A 20,958-nucleotide genomic window follows, 5' to 3' on the forward strand; every position below is an offset into this window, starting at 1 on the left:
TACCATCTCTACACATTAAAATTTTCAAACTGAGAAAACTAATTTTGCATTTCAAAAAATTCACACATTAAAAAAACACCATTCAGCTGGCCTTCAGCTCATACCTATGGGAATTAAGTCTTTTCCAAAGCAAATAATTTTCTGTCACATGTGTATTTCAAATGTTTTTCTTTTTACTGTAGAGACTATATTTGAACCTAAACACACCATTTCCATCATCTTTAAGGTCTTTTCTACTTCCCAAATTCTGTAAAGTCTATGACTTTAGGTATGAAACAGTGATTATGTAATTACTATGAAGCATGCAGACTAATAAAAGCTTTATGTATTACCTGACTGTTCCCAGAAATATCACCAACAACTGTAGAAGGAAAGGTGCCATCACGGACAGAGATGTAAGTTAACCGAGCTATACTAGGACTTGAACATACAGACTGAGGTAATATACTATCATCACAAGGTCTCTGAAGATGACTTGATGAGCTAAGAAAATTTGATTCAGTTCTGAAAGAAAAAAGGAAAACCTAGGTCTTATGAAGTATATAATGTGATATTTATTCAGTATTTGTAGAATTCCTGCCATTTTCTTCACTATTTGTAATTCAAAAATGCAACATCTCCTGAATTTCTATAGCTTCTTTAAACAGTAATTAATACAAAATGAGGTAAAGTGTCACAAAACTATCAAACTACCAAGTTTTCTTTAAATTGTCTCAAATTAAAATTAAACTCCCATTAGTATGTGATTTTCATCACATTTAAAAGACTCACCTGAAAGAAACAGGGACTATGTAGTAACCTATACAGGTAAGTCAAATTATTTCTTTTATAGTAAATGTGCTTAAAATTCCTATTGTAGAAGTTGAATAAAAAATGCTGTCTAAAGCTTCAGATTGCCTATAAATTCTATTTATAAAAAGCAATCGTTTCATTGCATATAAATTAACCATTTATGGTGTGGTTTTTTTTAATCTTTATCAAAATTATAACTTATTGGTACATACCAACAAGTGAACCTACCCTCCTATAAGCCTCTGCTACTGATGAGGTTCACAACATCAATAAGCAACAGAGATAAAGACCATAGAAACTTGGATTAGGAAAATCTGTTGATCAGTAGCTACTCAGGCAACAGGCTGGACAAAACTTCTAATCAATAGAAAGATTAAGACCATTTTCTAAGGCTTTATTTGAAAAATGCTTTCTTTTGAGCAGAGAAAATATATGCATAAATAACTACTGTAAGGTAAAAACCAAAAGTACAACAAAAGCTCAAAAATATTACAAATGGAAAAACTTCTAGAAAAGCTATGGGAAGACAAAAGTTAATTAGTTCATAGAGTTGTGAAGTGGTTGAACCATTTTACAAAGCAATTTAGAATCATATAAAGGAAATTACTCAATTTTTCATACCCTTTTCAACCACTTACATTCTCTAATACTAAGACTATAACTGAAACTATATCTCAATGAATTTACTGACAGCAAGAAAAAATGCCAAAGTACCAAAAAAGTGTAACAGAATTATTTCTGATAGCAAAAATAAAGAAACGAAAAAAATCTAAGTGGATAATGGCTAAACAAATTTGTCTATAAAATAAAGGGCTTAGTACTACATGTCCTCTGTGGATCTTGCCAGCTCTATATCTATGATTGAAAAGCAGTTAGGTAGTGCAGTAGTTAGAATGGCAGACCTGGAGTCAGGAAGACCCAAGTTCAAATCTGACCTCAGACACTTACTAGGAGTTTGATATAAGCTAGTCAATGAAGCTGTTTGTTTTCTCACAGAATGGTTAATGATAAGGCCTATTTCCCAGGGTTGTCATGATAATCAAATGACATTAAATATTTATAAAAAGCTTTGGAACTCTTAAAGCACTATATAAATGCTAGTTATTATTTTTATTATCTAAAATTGTCATAGGAACACAATGGAATACTGCTGTGCTCTAAGAAATGGCAAATTTCAAGAAAGATGACATTATTCAGAGTGTAGGAAGAACAAAGTATAATAATGGAAACAAAGTCAACATAAAGTGGTAATAATCACTCTGGTCCATTACAGTAATCCTTTAATAACATACTGTCAAAGTGGAAGGATAAATGGAGAATATACTTTATAAGGGTATTCAAGAGTTAGAACAAACACTTTCAGTTGTTGAGAAATATTAATCATATGGCACCTCAGAAGAACTTTTATAGTAAAAATAGGTCAAAATCTTTATGTTTACATTTCTAGAAACACAAACAAGCAGAATGTGAATCACATACAAATTCTCAGAACTAAAAAGGACTATTCTCAAAATTATCAGGAAAAATGCTGACATTAGTAGCCCCTTTTATTTGATTAATTTGTTAATATTAACTTTGTTTCTTTATAGATTTGATTATCATAATAACACAGTCTGAAACTAAGATAGATGACAAGAAATTATTAAATTTTCTTTACATCTGTCTACTAGGAGAGACATTAAATTCAAAATAACTATGTCAAACAAAGAGAGGGATGTACCAAATTTAACAAAAGGACAACACAGAATAGGTACAGAGTTGTAAGGGACCTCACAGAAGTCATCTAATCCAAATCAGATGTGAACAAGGATATACTCTGTAATCATTTCAACAAGTGGTCCAGTCTCTTTGACTTTAAAATTTGCAATTACAGGGAACTCAGTTTTCCTTATAACCTCCTCTTACAAACTCTGTATAACTTCCCACTGTTCCTATTCCACCAAGTAGAATCAAACCAAATAGGCCTAAACCAAGACTGAGTCTGATTCAAGGCTGGTATTCTTTTTTTGTGTGGGGGGGGGACAATGGGGGTTAAGTGACTTGCCCAGGGTCACACAGCTAGTAAGTGTCAAGTGTCTGAGGTCAGATTTGAACTCAGGTCCTCCTGAATCCAGGGCTGGTGCTTTATCCACAGTGCTATCTAGCCGCCCCAAGGCTGGTATTCTTAAAAGATAAGACAAGTGGGGGGGGGGGGGGGCAACTAGGTGGCACAGTGGATAAAGCACCAGCCCTGGATTCAGGAGGACCTGAGTTCAAATTTGGCCTCAGACACTTGACACTTACTAGCTGTGTGACCCTGGGCAAATCACTTAACCCCCATTGCCCCACAAAAAAAAAAAAAAAAGATAAGGCAACTCAAATGTTTAACAGGGTTTCTAAAATTGTATGTGTTCATTATTTTGAGCATTTTGAATGTCCCAAAGTACTATCTTTTTTTTTTTAAAGAAATTATTTCTTACCAAACCTATTCTTTCTCCCTTTCCCATCTTGCTAGCCCTCCCCGGCAACAGGAATTTGAAAAGAAAAATGTGGTTCAGCAAAATCAACAAAAATATCAGCCACATCTGACAACATTCCACATCCAAAGATACCTACTTCTTCAAAGAAGAAAAGGAGGTGCCCTTTCTCAATTCTTCAGTAGGACTAAGTTCAGTTGTCTAATTATGCAGTATTTAGTTTTGTCATTCTTTTCATTTACACTATTAGTCAAGTTACCAATTATCATCCTGGTTCTTACTTCACTCATATTAATATTCATTTTCATCCGAGTTCTTCATATTTGTTTTTATGGCACAATAAGATTCCATTATATTCATATACCACAATTTGTTTAGCTATTCCCAAATTATGGGCATCTAATTTGCTTCCAATACTTTGCAACCACCCAAAAAAAATTTTTAATTAAAAAAATCAAAGCACTTCATTTTGCTTCAAATCCTGTTAATTCCCACTGATCCCTCCTCACCAAAAATTTGTAAATGAGTTTCATTCTATAATCCAAATATATTTTAACTATGTGTAATATTGTTTCCTTCCATTAGTACAAAAAGAAAATTTGAATTGTTGACCCAAAGAATCCTGTTTGTAAAAAAGAAAACTTATATGGTTTAAATGAAGAATTTGTTTTATGCCCAGTGCTCTTCTTAACAATTTTTTTTGTTGTTGTTCAATCATTTCAGTCATTTCTAACTCTTCTGGAGTTTTCTTGGCCTAAGGTACTGGAGTGGTTTGCCATTCCCTTCTCTAGCTCATTTTACATATGAGGAAACTGGGGTAAACAGGATTAAGTGACTTAAGGGTCACACAGCTAGCAAAGGTCTAAGGCCAAATTCAAACTCAAGTTTTCCTCACTCCAGGCCTGGCTCTCTATCCACTATGCTACCTAAATACAATATCACACTGCCAAAAAAAAAAAAAATTGCACTTTTTTTGCAATCTGTTTAAACTAAAATCTTGATCGAATGTGCAACAATTCTAAGTAGAACATATGTACAATATGGTTAGATGTATGAAATGATATATCTTAATACTGAACTTAAAACAAGAATCAACAAAGAACAGTGACCAGAAGCATTCAGCCCTTTGCTTATGCCAGGTTCTCAAAAGTTAGACATTACCATGTTTTGGCATTGATCTACAATAGTACAGGGGCAATTTGTTAAAACATCTACTGCGAACCCTAAAAACCTATTAAGTCCTAGAAATCAAATTTAGTTGTTTATCAAATCACTTGATTACTAATTGGGCAAAATGTTCCCTTTTATTTTTATAACTAAAGGATCTGTTAAAATTTGTGTACATTTTTCAATTTATATTCTTAAAAGCTAGATATAAGGATTATAATTTCTACACTTTTGCAAAAAACAAAAACAATTTCTACACTTTGAAAAATACTTACACTGACATAGGTGTTTCTGAAACTTCACTAGGAGAAGAATGAATCAGTGGTGAAGTTGAAGGTCTAAAGCTAAATCGTTCATCTTCTAAACACTGCGCATCCCGTTCAGGAGAGGTGTTTTTCAAATTTGTTAAACAATGGTTTGTTCCTCGATGAAAACAGGGAAAAAAGCACTATAAATATGGTGAAACTGATCAAATAACACAAACAGACATGTGTACACAGTAACACTTACCAACATTTTGGAGGCAAAATTCAGGCGATTGTTCAAAGGTCATATGTTTGTCATTGCTGTGTGGCTCACAATTGTCCTTGTTTTGCCTCTGGATTTCTCTATCATGTATTTCTTTACATTCTACAGATGTCCAGTTCGATGTTGTGGTAGAATTTCTCATTGGCAAACAACTACTAGGCTTTGGAGTGCTGATCAATTCAGGTTTTTCACCTCTACCAACATCTGGTATTTTGGAAATCATTTTATCAACTGTCTCTCTATCCCCACTAGCAAGAAGTGAATTTAGAGGGCTCATAGTTTTGTTTGCAATCTGCTTTAATGAAGAAGACTGAGCTTTGAGTGGCCTTTCACTTTCTGTAGTATCATCCATTAAGGATTCTCTTATATTACTTCTCCCAATTGCCAAGATTTGTTTGGGTAATAAATGTTTAGCAATCATTTTATCAGGAGCGTTTTCTACACACTGTTTGTTACCCCAGTGTTTTTCAATATTTTCACTTAAATTAGATGTACCAAATGACTCCTGACTTTCTATTTCTGTTTCTTTATTAAAAATAACATGTGGACTTTCTTTTGGTTCCCTTACATTTACACTGTCAGTGTGTAAATCTACTTCAAGAAAATCTTGCATGGTTTGTTTATTGGATAAGGACAAATCCCAGATACCAGATAACCCAGTTTTCAAAAAGTTATCAGAATTGCCTTCACATCTACTAACTTCTGTTTTTTTGAGGTATTTCTCCATATCAAATGTATTGGTTCCATTACTTTCTAAATGACTAGGTAACATTTGATTCACAAAAGAAAAGTCCCTCTCTTTATTACTAGCTTCTAGAAAAATCTTCTGTTTGCTTTTATTTGAAAGTGCCATTATCATAGCAGCTAACTGGGAAGGATCAGCACTCACTGAAGCATTAGCAATAGCTGAAGCAATGGTACTTATATGGAGTATAGTATCAGTAGAATCAGGAATCATGTCTTCATGTCTTTCATTGTTGCTTGTGTTGACCAAAGTGTCCTAAAAAAATGAAAATAATTCATATTCAAGGTAAACTAATTCAATTGAGATATATAAGTATTGCATGATCATTATAAGGATTATAAGTTAGTATGTCCGTGAATCAATTGTATATAACAGCTAAGTGGCCCAGTAAAACATCAGCATTTATGCATTAGGGGCAGCTAGGTGGCACAGTGGATAGAGCACCAGCCCTGGAGTCAGGAGTACCTGAGTTCAAATCCGATCTCAGACACTTGACACTTACTAGCTGTGTGACCCTGGACAAGTCACTTAACCCCAATTGCCTCACTTAAAAAAAAAAATTATGCATTAGCTTCATTCAAAAGTTCTTAAAGGGATTTAAAAATCTAAACAATTTCAATAATAAAAAACATGCAATATATCCAGCAAGAGAAAACTAGCACTTAAAGAAAGATTATAAATGATTCCTTCAAGGCTTTAGATGAAGCACAAATTGAAAAACAGGGATCATTAAGAACCAGAATCTTAAAAATGCCAACAGCCAGAGCCAGCCATCAGAGTAGGCAAAAAGGCAGCTGCAAAGGATACACATAAGTGGGAAGGAAAAAGAAGACACACTAATTTTTTTATAAATGCACAGCATGCCAGATTTTATTTTTTGATAGGTCATATGGTTTATTCTATATGTTTGAAGCCTTTCAAACTAGTCTGTAAACAATTCCGAATAAGCCACTGAGTTAAGTAAGTTCTGTTTCATCATTAGATAAAATTATGGTAAAAATAACTTCCAGGGATGCCATCAAAAACTGTTACAAATTAAGCATAACATAAAAATGAGAAATGTTTTACATTATACAGAAATAAGCATGGTTACAAAGTAATATGTGCAAGCTAGTAATAAAATAAATTCTTAAAATATGTGCATTTTAAACATTTTACTAACCTAACTATTCTTTTTGATCACTAAAAATAATTTGGGAGAGGAAAAAATGAGTATCAAATATTCCTTCTATATAAGAGTAATCAGTAACTTTAACTAAATGTGATTTATTCATAAAAAGGTCAAGTTACCTCTGCTCTTCCTTTAAAAATACTATCATTTTCATCTATTTGTAAAGTGGTCTCCAAATCATCAGTGTTAAATGTAGCTGATCCATCACATACTGGCTCCCTGGATTTTTCTTTTATATCTTCTGAAGAAAAAAAAATTTTTTTTTAATTTATAGTGTAATGTAGAAACAACATAGTTGATAAAGTTAATCTGTGACATAGAAGACAAAAGGAAATGGCTACTGTCCAAAAAGATACTTTGATCTCTCACTAAATAAGAATGAGTTGAGGCAATGAACAAGACAGCAGCTGGGCTGATGGTAAGACCTATTCTGTTTTGTTCTGGGGAGAAACTTGATTTTTTACATTAGTTATATAACTATATGAATTTTAGTCTACCTTCTGAAAAAAAGTTTCAAGGGGAAGTAATTCATGCTTTACAACTGTTAAGTTATATATATAAATGCAAAGTAAGAATCATGATTAAAGCAGAGCACTTTGCTATGAACACTGGTATTCAACTAATTCGTGATATTAATGATTATCATGAGATTGTAATGTCACTTAAATCCACCACTAATTACTAGAAACAATATAAAGTACATGTAAATTATAAGCACACTGTTCACAGGAAAAGGATGACAGAAAAATATTCCAAATGATTGCATTGTGATGTTTTTACTTTACTTTCCTTTTTCCCAGTTGATCTTCGGACTTATTTCACCTAATAGATTATAAACTCCCTGAAGACAGGGTCTATTTTTATACAACTTTATACCCCACAGAACAATTATCACAACTGGTGCTCAGGCATTTAAATAAGTGAAATTGGAACCTAAAATAATTTACTTAAAATAAAGTACAGTTTATACTCTTATAGCATAAATACAGTTTAGAGAGCTAATAACCTCTCCTTTTTTACATGTAATGAACATCAAGGCCTCAATGATGAAGTGCCTTGTTCAAGGTCACAAAGCTTATCTTACTATCAGATCCAGTATCCAATCAGTTCTCTGGCTCTTGTAGGTTCATTATAAAGTTTCACCTTTGACTACATTCCAGTCTTCAAATTCAAGATGCCATTGGCCATGGTAGCAAAACCTTTAACTAGAGTAAAGTGGGAAGGGCCCTTGCTGAGAATACATAGGGTCTGGGATACACAGTTCTAGAGCTATCAGGGACCTGACATGGCATCTAGTCCAACCGCCTTATTTTACTGATGAGTTAACTGAGGCCTAGAGTAGATAAGTGATTTGCCCAAGGTCATAAATAGCTGATCTGGGATATGAATTCAAGTCTAATGACTCTAAGTTCAGTGTACTTTGCACTATACTACACTGCACAAAGTATAGTTATGTAGTATTTATTAAGGACACATAACATATGAAACACAAGTTCCTTGGGAGCTGGAGCCCTCATTTTTCATTTCAAGAAAGTTTTTATTTTTGTCTTACATTCCCAGAGCCTAACACTTAGAAAGCATTTAATCAGCATGTGCTGGGCTTTCATTTCTCTCCTTGGGAAGGAATTAATGGTAGTTAAGGAAGTTTCAAGGCTCTTTTGGTTTCACTTATGGTAATAATTTTATTTACTCTGGCTAAACTTCCTTAAGAAACAGTAAGTCTAGGAGCAGCTAGGTGGCGCAGTGGATAGAGCACCTGCCCTGGAGTCAGGAGGACCTGAGTTCAATCTGGCCTCAGACACTTAACACTTACTAGCTATGTGACCCCGGGCAAGTCACTTAACCCCAACTACCTCACCAAATAAGGAAAAAAAAAAGAAACAGTAAGTCTATGTCAATGTCATTTCCCACTTTCTAGCATCAACAGCTTAGTTAAAAGGTTGGGTTGGAATTAACTCAAGTGCATGTCCATATTCTCATTTTTATTCTTCAAATTTGGTTGGTATTGATTCTGAGCTTTGTGGTTCAAAAGTCAATTAGGAAATGACTTCCATATATGTAATCATTCCTTATCTTTTAAAATATGATCAATGTTCTTCATGTTATTTGGTGGTAGCCATGTCTAGCACTCCCCAAATCTTTCTAAAGAAAATATTCACAATGATTATAATAGGTGAGGCTTCTGTGTAGTCTAAAAGTCTCCAACTTGTTTTGTTTCTTACTTTCGAGACATCCTCTCCAACATTTTTAACATCCTCTCTTAACCACACCTTTACATTCAAGTTACCAAGTATTTAAGTCTACGTTGATTTAAGTTGGCAACTTTGAGTTCTTTGTAAAACTTTTTCTACCTCATTACCCTCCTGCCACAGAAAGTGACAAACATGTTGCAATTATCTTCATGGTAGTCTTTTTATAAATGTTTATGAAGAACACTGCAAAAGGAGAAAATTATATTTACTAAGAAATAATGTTTATTTTTGCCTTTAGGCATGTGATAAAACCAACACTGCCAACTCTCAAGGATCATCATCTTCTCATTTTACTTATAGCAAGAATGCCAAAATTACTCAAATTAACACACACATACTTATTGCACAACAGTAGACATGGACCTGACATGTAGGATGTCATCATTTAAGATTCATAAAATGATCAAAAACTTATTCTCAGCATCCTTTCCTACCTTACATGTTGCCAAACTATTGGAGAAGCTACATGATTATTGTATGACTGAGGTCCATTTTGCATTTTTCTTTGTGTTGGGGGTTGCTAACACCAAAGAATTTAGCATCTAATTAATGATCAGTCTACTAGTGAATGAACCTCTTTTTATTTATTGAGGCACAAAATACAGGTACAGGCTGTTACCAGAACTATAATCTGACTACTATGACTGAAGCCAATAATAGCCACAAATCTCTAAAAGGTAATATGGATCTGGGGATTGGGAAGCCTATAGGCAAAACTTTCATGGATCCAATTAATCAACAAGCATTTAAGATCTAAAGTCCCAAATTAATACAAAAAACTTTTAATGTAAGGAAAAGGAAAATTTAGTATTTTTAAAAGAGAGACTGCTCAGTAGCTATCTCTATCAATGTTTAAGAAAATATAGACTGGAGTGAAAGCAACAGTTAAGATTACAACATTAAGACTATAGCAATCTAGTATATGATAAACCCAAAGATCCAAGCTTTGGGAACAAAAACTCATTATTTGACAAAAACTGCTGGGAAAACTGGAAAACAGTATGGCAAAAACTAGGTATAGGGGCAGCTAGATGGCGCAGTGGATAGAGCACGAGCCCTGGATTCAGGAGGACTGGAGTTCAAATCCTACCTCAGACATTTAACACTTACTAGCTGTGTGACCCTGGGCAAGTCACAACCCCAATTGCCTCACCAAAACAAAACAAAACAAAACAAAACAAAAACAAAAACAAAAAAAAAAACCCAACTAGGTATAGACCAACATCTCACACCATATACCAAAATAAGGTCAAAATGGGTACATGATTTACACATAAAAGATGATACTATAAGCAAGTTAAGAGACTATGGAACCGTTTATCTGTCAAGATTTATGGGCAGTGGAAGAATTTAGGATCAAAGAAGATATAGAAAGTAAAACAAAATGTAAAATAGATCATTTTGATTATATAAAATTAAAAAGCTTTTGCACAACCAAAACTAATGTAACCAAGATTACAAGGGAAGCAGAAAACTGGGAAAGAATTTCTGAAACATATATCTCTGATAAAGGCCTCATTTCTCAAATAGAGAACTTAGTCAAAATTATAAAAATACAAGTCATCCCCCAAATGATAAATGGTCAAAGGATATGAGCAGGCAGTTTTCAGACAAAGAAATCAAAGCTATCTATAATCCTATGAAAAATGTTCTAGATCACTATTGATCAGAGAAATGAAAATTAAAACAACTCTGAGGTACCACCGCATACCTATCAGAGTGGCAAATATAACAAAAACGGAAAATACTGGATGTTGGAGGGGCAGTGGGAAAGCTTCACTGTTGGTGGAGTTGTGAAAAGATCCAACCATTCTGGAGAATAATTTGGAACTATGCCCAAAGGGCTATAGAACTATGCATACCATTTGATCCAGCAATACCACTGCTAGGTTTATATCCCAAAGGCATCCCCAAAAAGAGAAAAAGACCTATTTGTACAAAAATATTTTTAGCAACTCTTTTTGTGGTGGCTAAGAACTGGAAATCAAAGGAATTTCCATCAATTGGAGAATGGCTGAACGAGCTATGACATATGATGGTGATGGAATATTACTGCGCCATAAGAAATGACAAGCAGGATGATATCAGAAAGGCCTGGAAAGACTTTTATGAACTGATGTATAATGAAGAGAGCAGAACCATGAGAACATTATGCACAGAAACAGTAATAATGTTTGATGAAGAACTGTGAATAACTTAACTATTCTCAACAATATAAGGATCCAAGAAAATCCTAAAGGCCTATTGATGAAATATTCTATCCACCTCCAAAGAAAGAACTGATATTGATGGAACACAGACTGAAGCACGCTATTTTTCACTTTCTTTCATTTTTTTCTTTTATTCAAGTTTTCTTATATGAAATGACTAATATGGTAATGTTTTACATAATTATATTTGTATAACCTATATCTGATTGCTTACGAAGGAGGGAGGAGAGGGAGGGAAGGAGGAATAAAAATTGGAACCCAAAAGTATATTTATTACTTAAAAAAGGATTACAATATTACGAGTTAATTATGCCCCAAAACTTCAACCATTACCTGAAAAAAGAACATGCTGCTCTTGATCTTGCTCTAAATTGTCTGCTGACACATCAGATTCCCTCAATAGAGCTACAGGTTCTCTTTTTTCTGGAGATGTAATAAAGTAACCAAACGATGGCTACAAAATAATTGAACATGTTATTTTCTTAATTTTCAAAATGTAATATTTTAGGAGATTTTACTATAATAAAGTTCATTTTACAAAGTAGTTCAGAACTCTTAACAGTCCATCAAGCCCAACCCTCCAAGCAAAATGTCCTCTGAATAACTGAATTATATTTCAGTGAAATGTCATTTTAATTTTATATACTTTGCTTTACAGTCCTGAAAAGTTATGAGCATTTACTGATGGATTTTTATTTGACAATTCCTCTCTTTAACCCTATTGTACAACATATATGAAACCAAGTCAACTAATGCTACAGAAAAATATTTTGTATGACAATGCCACTTACATATCTCACAGTTTGATGGGCCAAAAATGACTTGTTCACAAGGTTGAGAAGAACTCTTTAAAATAATCCCACTTATCACTACTCGTATTTTGCAGAACACTATTAGAAATGCATGATAGTACTTATTCAACTTATTCATCTCCACCTATTGGTACCTGTCTCATCCCTGAAGAACCAAATCAAATACTTCTTCCATAAAGCCCTTCCCTGACTATAATAGTAGTGGCTATACATTCTGATGAACTTATAATTTTGTATTATATTTCACCCATTTAAATGTAAATCAAAAGCAAACAAATCTCCTCTTGCCAGTTAACAAAACTCAAATTTGTTTGTCATCCTAACTCTAGTCTAGCTCACTTGTGCACTCTCTCACTCTCTGTCTCTCTCTTAAATTCTTATATATATTTATGTAAAATGGCATTTATATGTACAAAAGGCACTTAATAAATGACTGATTTTATTTGACTGTGAGTGTACTATTTTTCTGGTACTTAGGGAAGAAAAGGAATGGAGTAAGAGGGCCAATAAGCTAAGCAGTATTCTTTTAGCACTCAGAGCAATTATCTTTCAAACATTTTATTTCAAATATACTCATCCTTCAAGAGAGGAAAAAACACAAATACAAATTCATCAATAAATTCACAAAGACCCAGGAACAAGAAACAAAAGGGAATATCCTTTTTACCCTGATGAATTCAAAGCATTTTCTTTTCACCAGCTAACTCTATAGAAAGTCTGATCCAAGGCAGATTCATTCACTTCTCTTGTCCTGCAAACTGGGATCATATAAAGCAATGTATATGCCATTAAAAAAAAACTGACTAAAATCCAGTTCTTAGTAATTTCATTTGAAGTTGTAAAACACTTTTACTTGGGAGAAAAAATTGTCCTGACAATTAGTGCCAGAGCTAATCATGGTAATAAAGCCACGTCTCAAATCAGATCAAGGTAGGAAAAAAAAATGATGGTATGCTGGCAGATAAGCTTTGTGAATTTAAGTCAATATGAGGATATATTTTATAAAAATAACTAACTATGCTTTAGGCAATCTGCTCTCTGCAAGGCCCGAGCTAAATATTGCCCTATAATTTTACAGTCTGTCCCAGTAGGTCTGGGACAGCCAATAAGGTGTTTATGAATCCAACCACCAATTACTTATCAATCCAAAGAATTATTACAACATTTTTTGAAATATCTAAGAATAACATATATATCTTCTACCTTACAGGAGACCAAAACCAAGTGTTTATTACTTTGGAATATCCATAAAATAATCCCTTTAATGAACACTTTTCAATTCACATATTAACTACCTATATATAAAGGCAAGTACTCTACAAACCTCCCCAATTAAATATTTCTATAAATAAAACAAAAATTAAAAAATAATTTCATTTAAGCAAAATTCATACAACTTTTTTGAATAACATGACAAGCTTTCATTCTAAGGTTTGGATGCAATAGGGTAATTCTGATATCCCTTCAAGTTGGTTAAAAATACATTAAAAGCCACCTGCAGGTCTTGTGGTATGTTTTCACTGTCAGATTTCAGATGAAGTTCATTAATTTATTTTTTTTAAATAGTGAAATGAACTTTCAATGAATTCTTTCAATAATTGAATTCAAAAACATTTCTACATTCCACCCTTGGATTTTGATTTCTATATAGAGAAATGAATTTGATTCTATGAGAATATAGCATAACTTAAGTTTCTAAAGGCTACAAAATACAAATAAAAGATAAATCTTTAAAAGGTTTGAGGCAAATTATGATCTATCACCTAGTATAGTATCGAAGTAGATAGCTATAAAGCATAATTTCTGGTTACTTTAGTGTTTCTTTGCATATTCTTATACATACCCTTCTCACATTAATATCCCCTCCAAGGCAGCCAAGTGCTTCAGATCTCTGACCAAAGAACTCCCCTAAAGAAAGCCGCAAATAACTGGCATCATCACCAGCCATATCAGATGTCGTTACTGATCTCCTCAATATATTATAATTAACAGATGGACTCCATGATGTATCCCTTAGGGCACCTGAAGTGCTCTGAAGATCTATTTTCTCTTCCTATGAAGAAAATTTTAGGAGACTATTTAAATTTTAAAGATCTTTGTAAATAATTTGTCTTTCAAAGTAAAAAATAAACAAGGAAGAAACCTAAGTGAGTAGAGGCATATTTAAATTAAATAGCATATTTTTTGTCTGCTTGCAAGCCTCAACATATTGGGTTTAATATAATTACATTCATTAATAAAAAGTTCTTTAGATATAAAGGAAAATAGTTACATTAAAACTGAAAGATTTTCTATTTCTAGGATGGTTAAAAATTAAAGAAATACCTTTCATGACAATCTGAACTGCAAAGAAATTTTTAAAATGCAATGTGGTTCAGTCACTTATTTATTCTGCAAAAAGAACCCTAAAATATTCTAAGTATAAAGGACTAAGAAGGGGCTTCAAAAGTACACAGTGACTATATGGTATTTGAAACTCTACAATGTGCATGCAATTAACCATAGTCAAAATCCAAGGCCAATTAGAAATTGTGTAAACTACGTTCTAGCAACACTGTGGAACACTAAAAAGACTACTTGGATATGGAATCAGAAAAAAAACTAGATTTTAATCCCAGACTTGACGTTAGCTATGTGGACACTACAGGCAAATCACTTTATATTTTTTAACTTCAGTTCCTTAATACACAAGAAGGTTATGATATTTATAATACCCACCCCTAAGAGGGTTGTAGGGAAAGTATTTTGAAAATATTAAAGCATCAAATAAAAACTTTTATTCAAAAGGAAATTAAAATGTTACTTTCATTTAGACTAATAATAGACTAACGTTTTATAAAGTACCAGGTCTAAAGTTGGGAAGATCTGAGTTCAAATCCAGTCAAAGACATTTATTTACTAGCTAAGTGATCCTAAGCAAGTCACATACCCTCGTCTGGCTCAGTTTTCTCATCAGTAAAGTGAGAATAATAATAGCATCTACCTCCCAGGGTTGTTATGAGCATCAAATAAGATAATAACTGTAAAGCATTTAGTATATAATAAGTGTTATATAAATGTTAGCCATTACTAATGATTTGAAACAAATCACCAACCTGCATAAATCTGTGTTCTCTTTCAAATTCTTCTTCATCTTGAGCAATCAAAGCCACTGCTTCAGCTTAAAAACAATTTGACAAAATAGTATTAATGGTAGTAACAACTCATCCACAAAACTCTATGTTACTTGACAAAGAAAATGCTGTGGAAATAAAACTAGTTCAAGTATCCAAAAATTATCATTATATACATATTGTATATGGCAAGCAAAATCATTAGCTTTTGAAGTTAAACTGTATCACATTTGGGTTAAAAAGCTAAGTGGAACAGGTTCTAAATGGAGTAAGAAGGCAATAATTCAACTCTACATGGCACTTATTTACAAATCAGTCAATAAATAAGTGAAATTTCATCATCTACAATAAGTGAATAAAACTACTTTGCCTACATATTTAATGGGAGCTGCTAAGAATACTTCATATGGCACAGGATAATCACCATAAAAGCACATTACAACCTGTAATATGGAGTATTACAGGTTTCCTGTGTAATGCCCCATGCCTTTGATTTCCCCAGACTCCAACCTAACCTATAAAATGCCACCAAACTAATGCTCCTAAAGCATAACTGTGTTCACATTACTCTCTTCTCAAAAACATTTGAGTTTTTAAAAATAAGTTTAACTTTAGTACTGACAAATTTTATTTTAAAAAACACATTTTTTTAAATGTGTAACTATCCAGTATCCCCCAAAATAAAATCTAAACTTATTTTCATTCAAGGCCTTCCACACTTTGGTCTCAGTCTACCCTATCTACTCACCTTCAAGGGTAACCTAAACAGTCAACAAATCTGTCCTATAACTATGCTCCCAATCAATCCCTGTAGTTTTGTTCTCCCACCTCTAGACTTTTACGAATGCTTTCCTTGTAGATTCCTTTCTTGTCTCTAACTGATGAAATGCCTATAAAGATTACATTGGTGCTTACCCAACAGCCAGAAAATATAACTTTACATAGAGAACCACTGTAGTAGTCCCTCTTAAAACATTTAGTATATATGAAGCCTTAAATTTGTGTATGTCATCTCTCTTACAGAATTATAAACTGACATAGGATAGAGACTTTGTCCTATTCATCTTCATATTCCCGAAGAACTAAGCATGTGTGTCTAAAAAACGTTAATTTTTTTACTTCACTGCTTTTGTGACTCATGGTCATCATAATAAACTTTAGTTGTGGTAAATTTACTGTGGCAGTTATGAAGTTATTATAAATTGACTTGGATTGCACTTCTTTTAACTTGCATCTCCTGCTTCTCAACTGGATTATTTTGGTTGATATGCCTTTAACATATCAATAATTTAAGGGAATGAGGAAGTTCTTAAAGTCAAGGTCACAAAATACACACTCAATTGGGTGGAGTAAACTATCTAACCCTTCAGGAGGGTACATGGGGAAGAGGATGAGCAGGGAGGGGTGAAAGAAGGGAGGGTAGATTGGGGGAGGGGGCAATCAGAAGCAAAACACTTTTGAGGAGGGATAGGGTGAAAAAGATAGAAAGAAGAATAAATATCATGGGGAGGAAAAAGGATGGAGGGAAACAGTTAAGAATAGTAACTGAAAAAAACTTTGAGAGGCAAGAGTAATGTAAGATGATGATGATTGACTGATTTATTGAATGACTGATGGTTAGATAAAGATGAGAATTGATTGAGGAGGACTGATTGATGATGGAGGAGGACTCATGAATGATGAGGAAGACTGACTGATGATGATAAAATGTATGGTACTTACTTTGCTGGGTTACTGTGAAGAAAATTCTTTATCAGGTATGAGGTACTATATAAATGTTATCTATTACTGTTGTTGCAAGAATCAACCTTATGAGGGGCAGCTAGGTGGCGAAGTGGATAGAGTGCTGGCCCTGGAGTCAGGAGGACCTGAGCTCAAATCCGACCTCAGACACTTAACACTTACTAGCTGTGTGATCCTGGGCAAGTCACTTAACCCCAATTGCCTCACAAAAAAAAAAAAAAAAGAATCAACCTTATGAGTTTATTGTAAGGAAATCTCTCTTTAAAGTACAATATAAATGTAGTTTAATATTTTTTTAAAATGATGAGCAGGATGTTATCAGAAAAACCCAGAAAGACCTCCATGAACTGATACAACATGAAATGTACTGTATACAAAATAACAGCAATACTGCAAGATGATATGCTGTGAATGACTTGGTTATTTTCAACAAGGATCGAAGATAACTCTGAAGGTCTCACAAAAAATGCAGTCTATTTACAGAGAGAGAACTGAGGGTGTCTGAATAAAGATTGAAGAATAAAATAAAAATAAAGTCAAGGTCGCAAACATTAAGTGCCTATAATTTGTCAAGCACTGTGCTAAAGCTCTGGGGACATAAAGAACCATCCCCCCCCCCCAAAAAAAAAAACACAGAAGAGCTCCCAAGGAGCAACAGGAGAGAAACAACAAGCAAATAATTATGTAAAAACAAGACATATAATAAATTGCAGATATCAAAATGATCTGATAGGAAAGATTACAAGCAAATAATTGCATAAAAACAAGATATATAAAGATTAAATTGAAGATGATCAAAAGAAGAAAAGCACTAACATTAAAGGGGACTGGTAAAAGTTTCCTGTAGAAGGTAGAATTTTAGTTGGAACTTAAAGAAAACCAAGAGATAAAGAGAAAGGATACTGCAGGCATGGGAGATAATGAAAAATGTATGGAATTCTTCCTTTGCTCTCTACCCCTTCTTTTAAGTTTCCAGAATATTAAAAATCGCTTACTTTCAAATTAAATTTTTATTTTACTTAGCTCTATAAAGTTTTATCTAATTCATATAGCATTAAAACTAATTGATTATTATATTCATTATTATATTTATTAAAAGTGTACCAATTAACTTTGGTAGAAATGTCCATTTTTATTATACTGGACGGTGGGCAAGCCATGAACATAAAATTTTCCTTCAACTTATTTTAGTTGTTCTTTATATCTTAAAGGATCACTTTATAGTTGCATCTATACAAGTATTTTGTGTATCGTGGTAGGATGATCCCCAAATATTTTATTAATTTTATAGTTATTTGCAAAGGAATTTCCCTTTCTAATATTGCCTGTTGAATTTTGCTATTATTATATAGAAATAGTGATTTCTGATGGTTTATTTTGTAGTCTGAAACCACAATTAATTGTAGTTCCAATTAATGCCTTTGGGCAATTCCCCAGGATTTTCTAAGTAAACCACCATATCATTAGCAAATATGGATAATTTCATCTCCTCTTTCCTATCTTTATACCTTTAATGTCTTCCTATTGTCTTCTAGACACTGTCTTACTATTTTATTCCAAAACTAAATAAAATAATACTGGTAAAATTAGGCATGCCAAAAGATAAAAACAGATAACTGAAATTACATGAAATTGAAAAGTTTTTAAACAAAATAAATGTACCTAAGAAAAGGGGGCAGGGGGGGAGAAAAACATCAAATTTCTCAGATATGAGCTTGGCGCTCAAAATATACAATTAACAGAAAAATATAAGAACAAAAGTGATGCCCAACAATTAAGTAGTAAAGGGATATGAACAAAGGAACAATTGCAAACTAATAATGACCATATGAAAGAATCCTCCAAATTACTGATAAGAGAAATGGAAATTAAAACAACAATGAGGTTTCATCTCACATTCTGAACACTGACAATGATAACTGATAGCAAGAGTCAATGCTGAAGGAGTTGTGGGAAGACAGGCACACTGGTGTATTGGTAGAGCTATATGAGTCAGCACGACCATTTTGTAAAATAATCTGGAATTATTCAAATAAAGTAAATAAAAATTCTATACCTTTTTGCTTATAGATTACAGGCTTATTCCAAGGAGATAGATAAATTGATAAAAATAAAGTTCCCACATATGTCAAATTATTCACAACTGCACTCTTTACGATAACAAAAAAATGGAAACAAAGTAATTACCCATCAACTGGGGAATGGCTAAACAAAGTGTGGTAAATAAATCAATGAATAAACATTTATTAAACTAAGATTTTAATCCATGACTTGGTAGAAGTCATTCATAAATATTTATGAAATTTTCAGAAGGCATAAAACTGGAGGGATACCTAACACAGGAATGCCAAAGTTAGGATCCAAAAGGATTTGGCTAAACAAGAATAAACATAAATACTCCTACTCTTGGAGCCAAAAAGTTAACCATAGAAGTTCAAGATATAAGAAAAGTGGCTAAACAAACAGTTTCTATAAAAATTACCTGGGGATTTTAGTGAACTGGAATCTCAATTAAAATCAATAGTATGTCACAACAGCTAGCCTAGCTGCATCAAAATGGGTACAGTATCAAGACAGGTGATTGTACTGTACACTATACAGAATACAATTCAGAATATCACATTGAACCACATTTTATGAAGGACATTGACATGGTAGAGCATATTCAGATAAGGGGAACCATCCTCACAAGAAAGACAAGACTATGTCATACAAGGGAACAGTTGACAAAACTAGAGATGTTTAAACTGGAAAAGATGAGCTAGAAGAGAGATAGGGACAGGAGAATTGTCTTAAAGTATCTTAAAATCTGTCCACATGGAAGAAGAATTAAGCCTTGTTCTATTTGGCTCCAAAGAGCAAAACCCAGGGTACTACCCAACAGGTAAAGGTACAATGGGAGAGCCTTGACTTTGATACTTAAAAACACCAAAAACTTCCTAATAATCAAAGCTGTTGGGGCAGCTAGGTGGCACAGTGGATAATGCACCGGCCCTGGATTCAGGAGGACCTGAGTTCAGGTCCACCCTCAGACACTTGACACTTACTAGTTGTGAGACCCTGGGCAAATCACTTAACCCTCATTGCCCCACAAAAAAAGAAAAGAAAAAGGGAAAAAAGAAATAATAATAATAAGAGCTGTCCAAATGTGAAAAGCCTATCTTAGGAGTATGATAAAATAATGGAATTTGGCAGATGCCCAGTGACCCCACCAGATTGACTTAGTATTGTTTGAATTTGGTGAGAATGAGAAACCACCTAAGTACCTACTAGGGGATGATCAGATATAGGCCACACCTGGCCTGCTCTGAGCTACCTATTAGTGTACTACTGATGTCACTAGGGGGACCACTCTCAGAGAGTAGACTGGAGAGGAGCTGCATAGCTGACTCCCATTGAAACTACAGACCCCAGGGGACATCACGGTGGCGCAGTGGGTAGAGCACCAGTCTTGGATTCAGGAGGACCCAAGTTCAAATCTGGCCTCAGACACTTAACACTTACTAGCTGTGTGACCCTGGCCAAGTCACTTAACCCCAATTGCCTCACCAAAAAAAAAAAAAAGAAAGAAAGAAAGAAACTACAGACCCCAGGTGGTGTTATTAGAAGCGTGGCCAGCTCTTCAAGTTAGCTGAGCTGGAAGCAAGTTTGGGGTTTCAGTCAGTCTTTGCTAGAGCCAGAGAGCTTATCCATTTTTCTCTTCCCCTATTTCCTTGTCCCTGGCTTTATTAACTTCACCTGTGTTGTAAATTTTATTCCCATTAATAAAACCTTTTTTTTTGTGGAAAAGAGGCTGGTAATCTCCTTTCTTATTAGCCTGGGAGAAATAACTAAAAAAGGCAGTTTGGAAGGGAGGACACTTTGGACCTAGAGGTCTCTCATTATTTTCTGAACCCCAATATTACAGCTAGTAAGTGTCAAGTGTCTGAGGCCAGATTTGAACTCAGGTCCTCCTGAATCCAAGGCCAC

The 20,958-nt window shown here is 33.8% G+C and overlaps 1 protein-coding gene across 1 annotated transcript in view; it reads right to left on the reverse strand.

Moving 5' to 3' along the window:
• The window catches only part of CEP192 (centrosomal protein 192), a 153,295-nt gene that overhangs the window by 84,915 nt on the left and 47,422 nt on the right, over positions 1-20,958 (reverse strand). The window contains exons 12-18 of the mRNA XM_043978257.1: positions 15,229-15,293; positions 13,977-14,186; positions 11,655-11,775; positions 6,979-7,100; positions 4,926-5,943; positions 4,691-4,838; positions 333-504 (exon numbers count right to left, since the gene is read on the reverse strand). Coding sequence (XP_043834192.1) covers positions 333-504; positions 4,691-4,838; positions 4,926-5,943; positions 6,979-7,100; positions 11,655-11,775; positions 13,977-14,186; positions 15,229-15,293 — 1,856 coding nt within the window. The remainder of the gene's footprint in view (positions 1-332; positions 505-4,690; positions 4,839-4,925; positions 5,944-6,978; positions 7,101-11,654; positions 11,776-13,976; positions 14,187-15,228; positions 15,294-20,958) is intronic.

The sequence above is a fragment of the Dromiciops gliroides genome, chromosome 1, assembly GCF_019393635.1.
Source record: "Dromiciops gliroides isolate mDroGli1 chromosome 1, mDroGli1.pri, whole genome shotgun sequence".
In the NCBI taxonomy this organism is placed as follows: domain Eukaryota; kingdom Metazoa; phylum Chordata; class Mammalia; order Microbiotheria; family Microbiotheriidae; genus Dromiciops; species Dromiciops gliroides.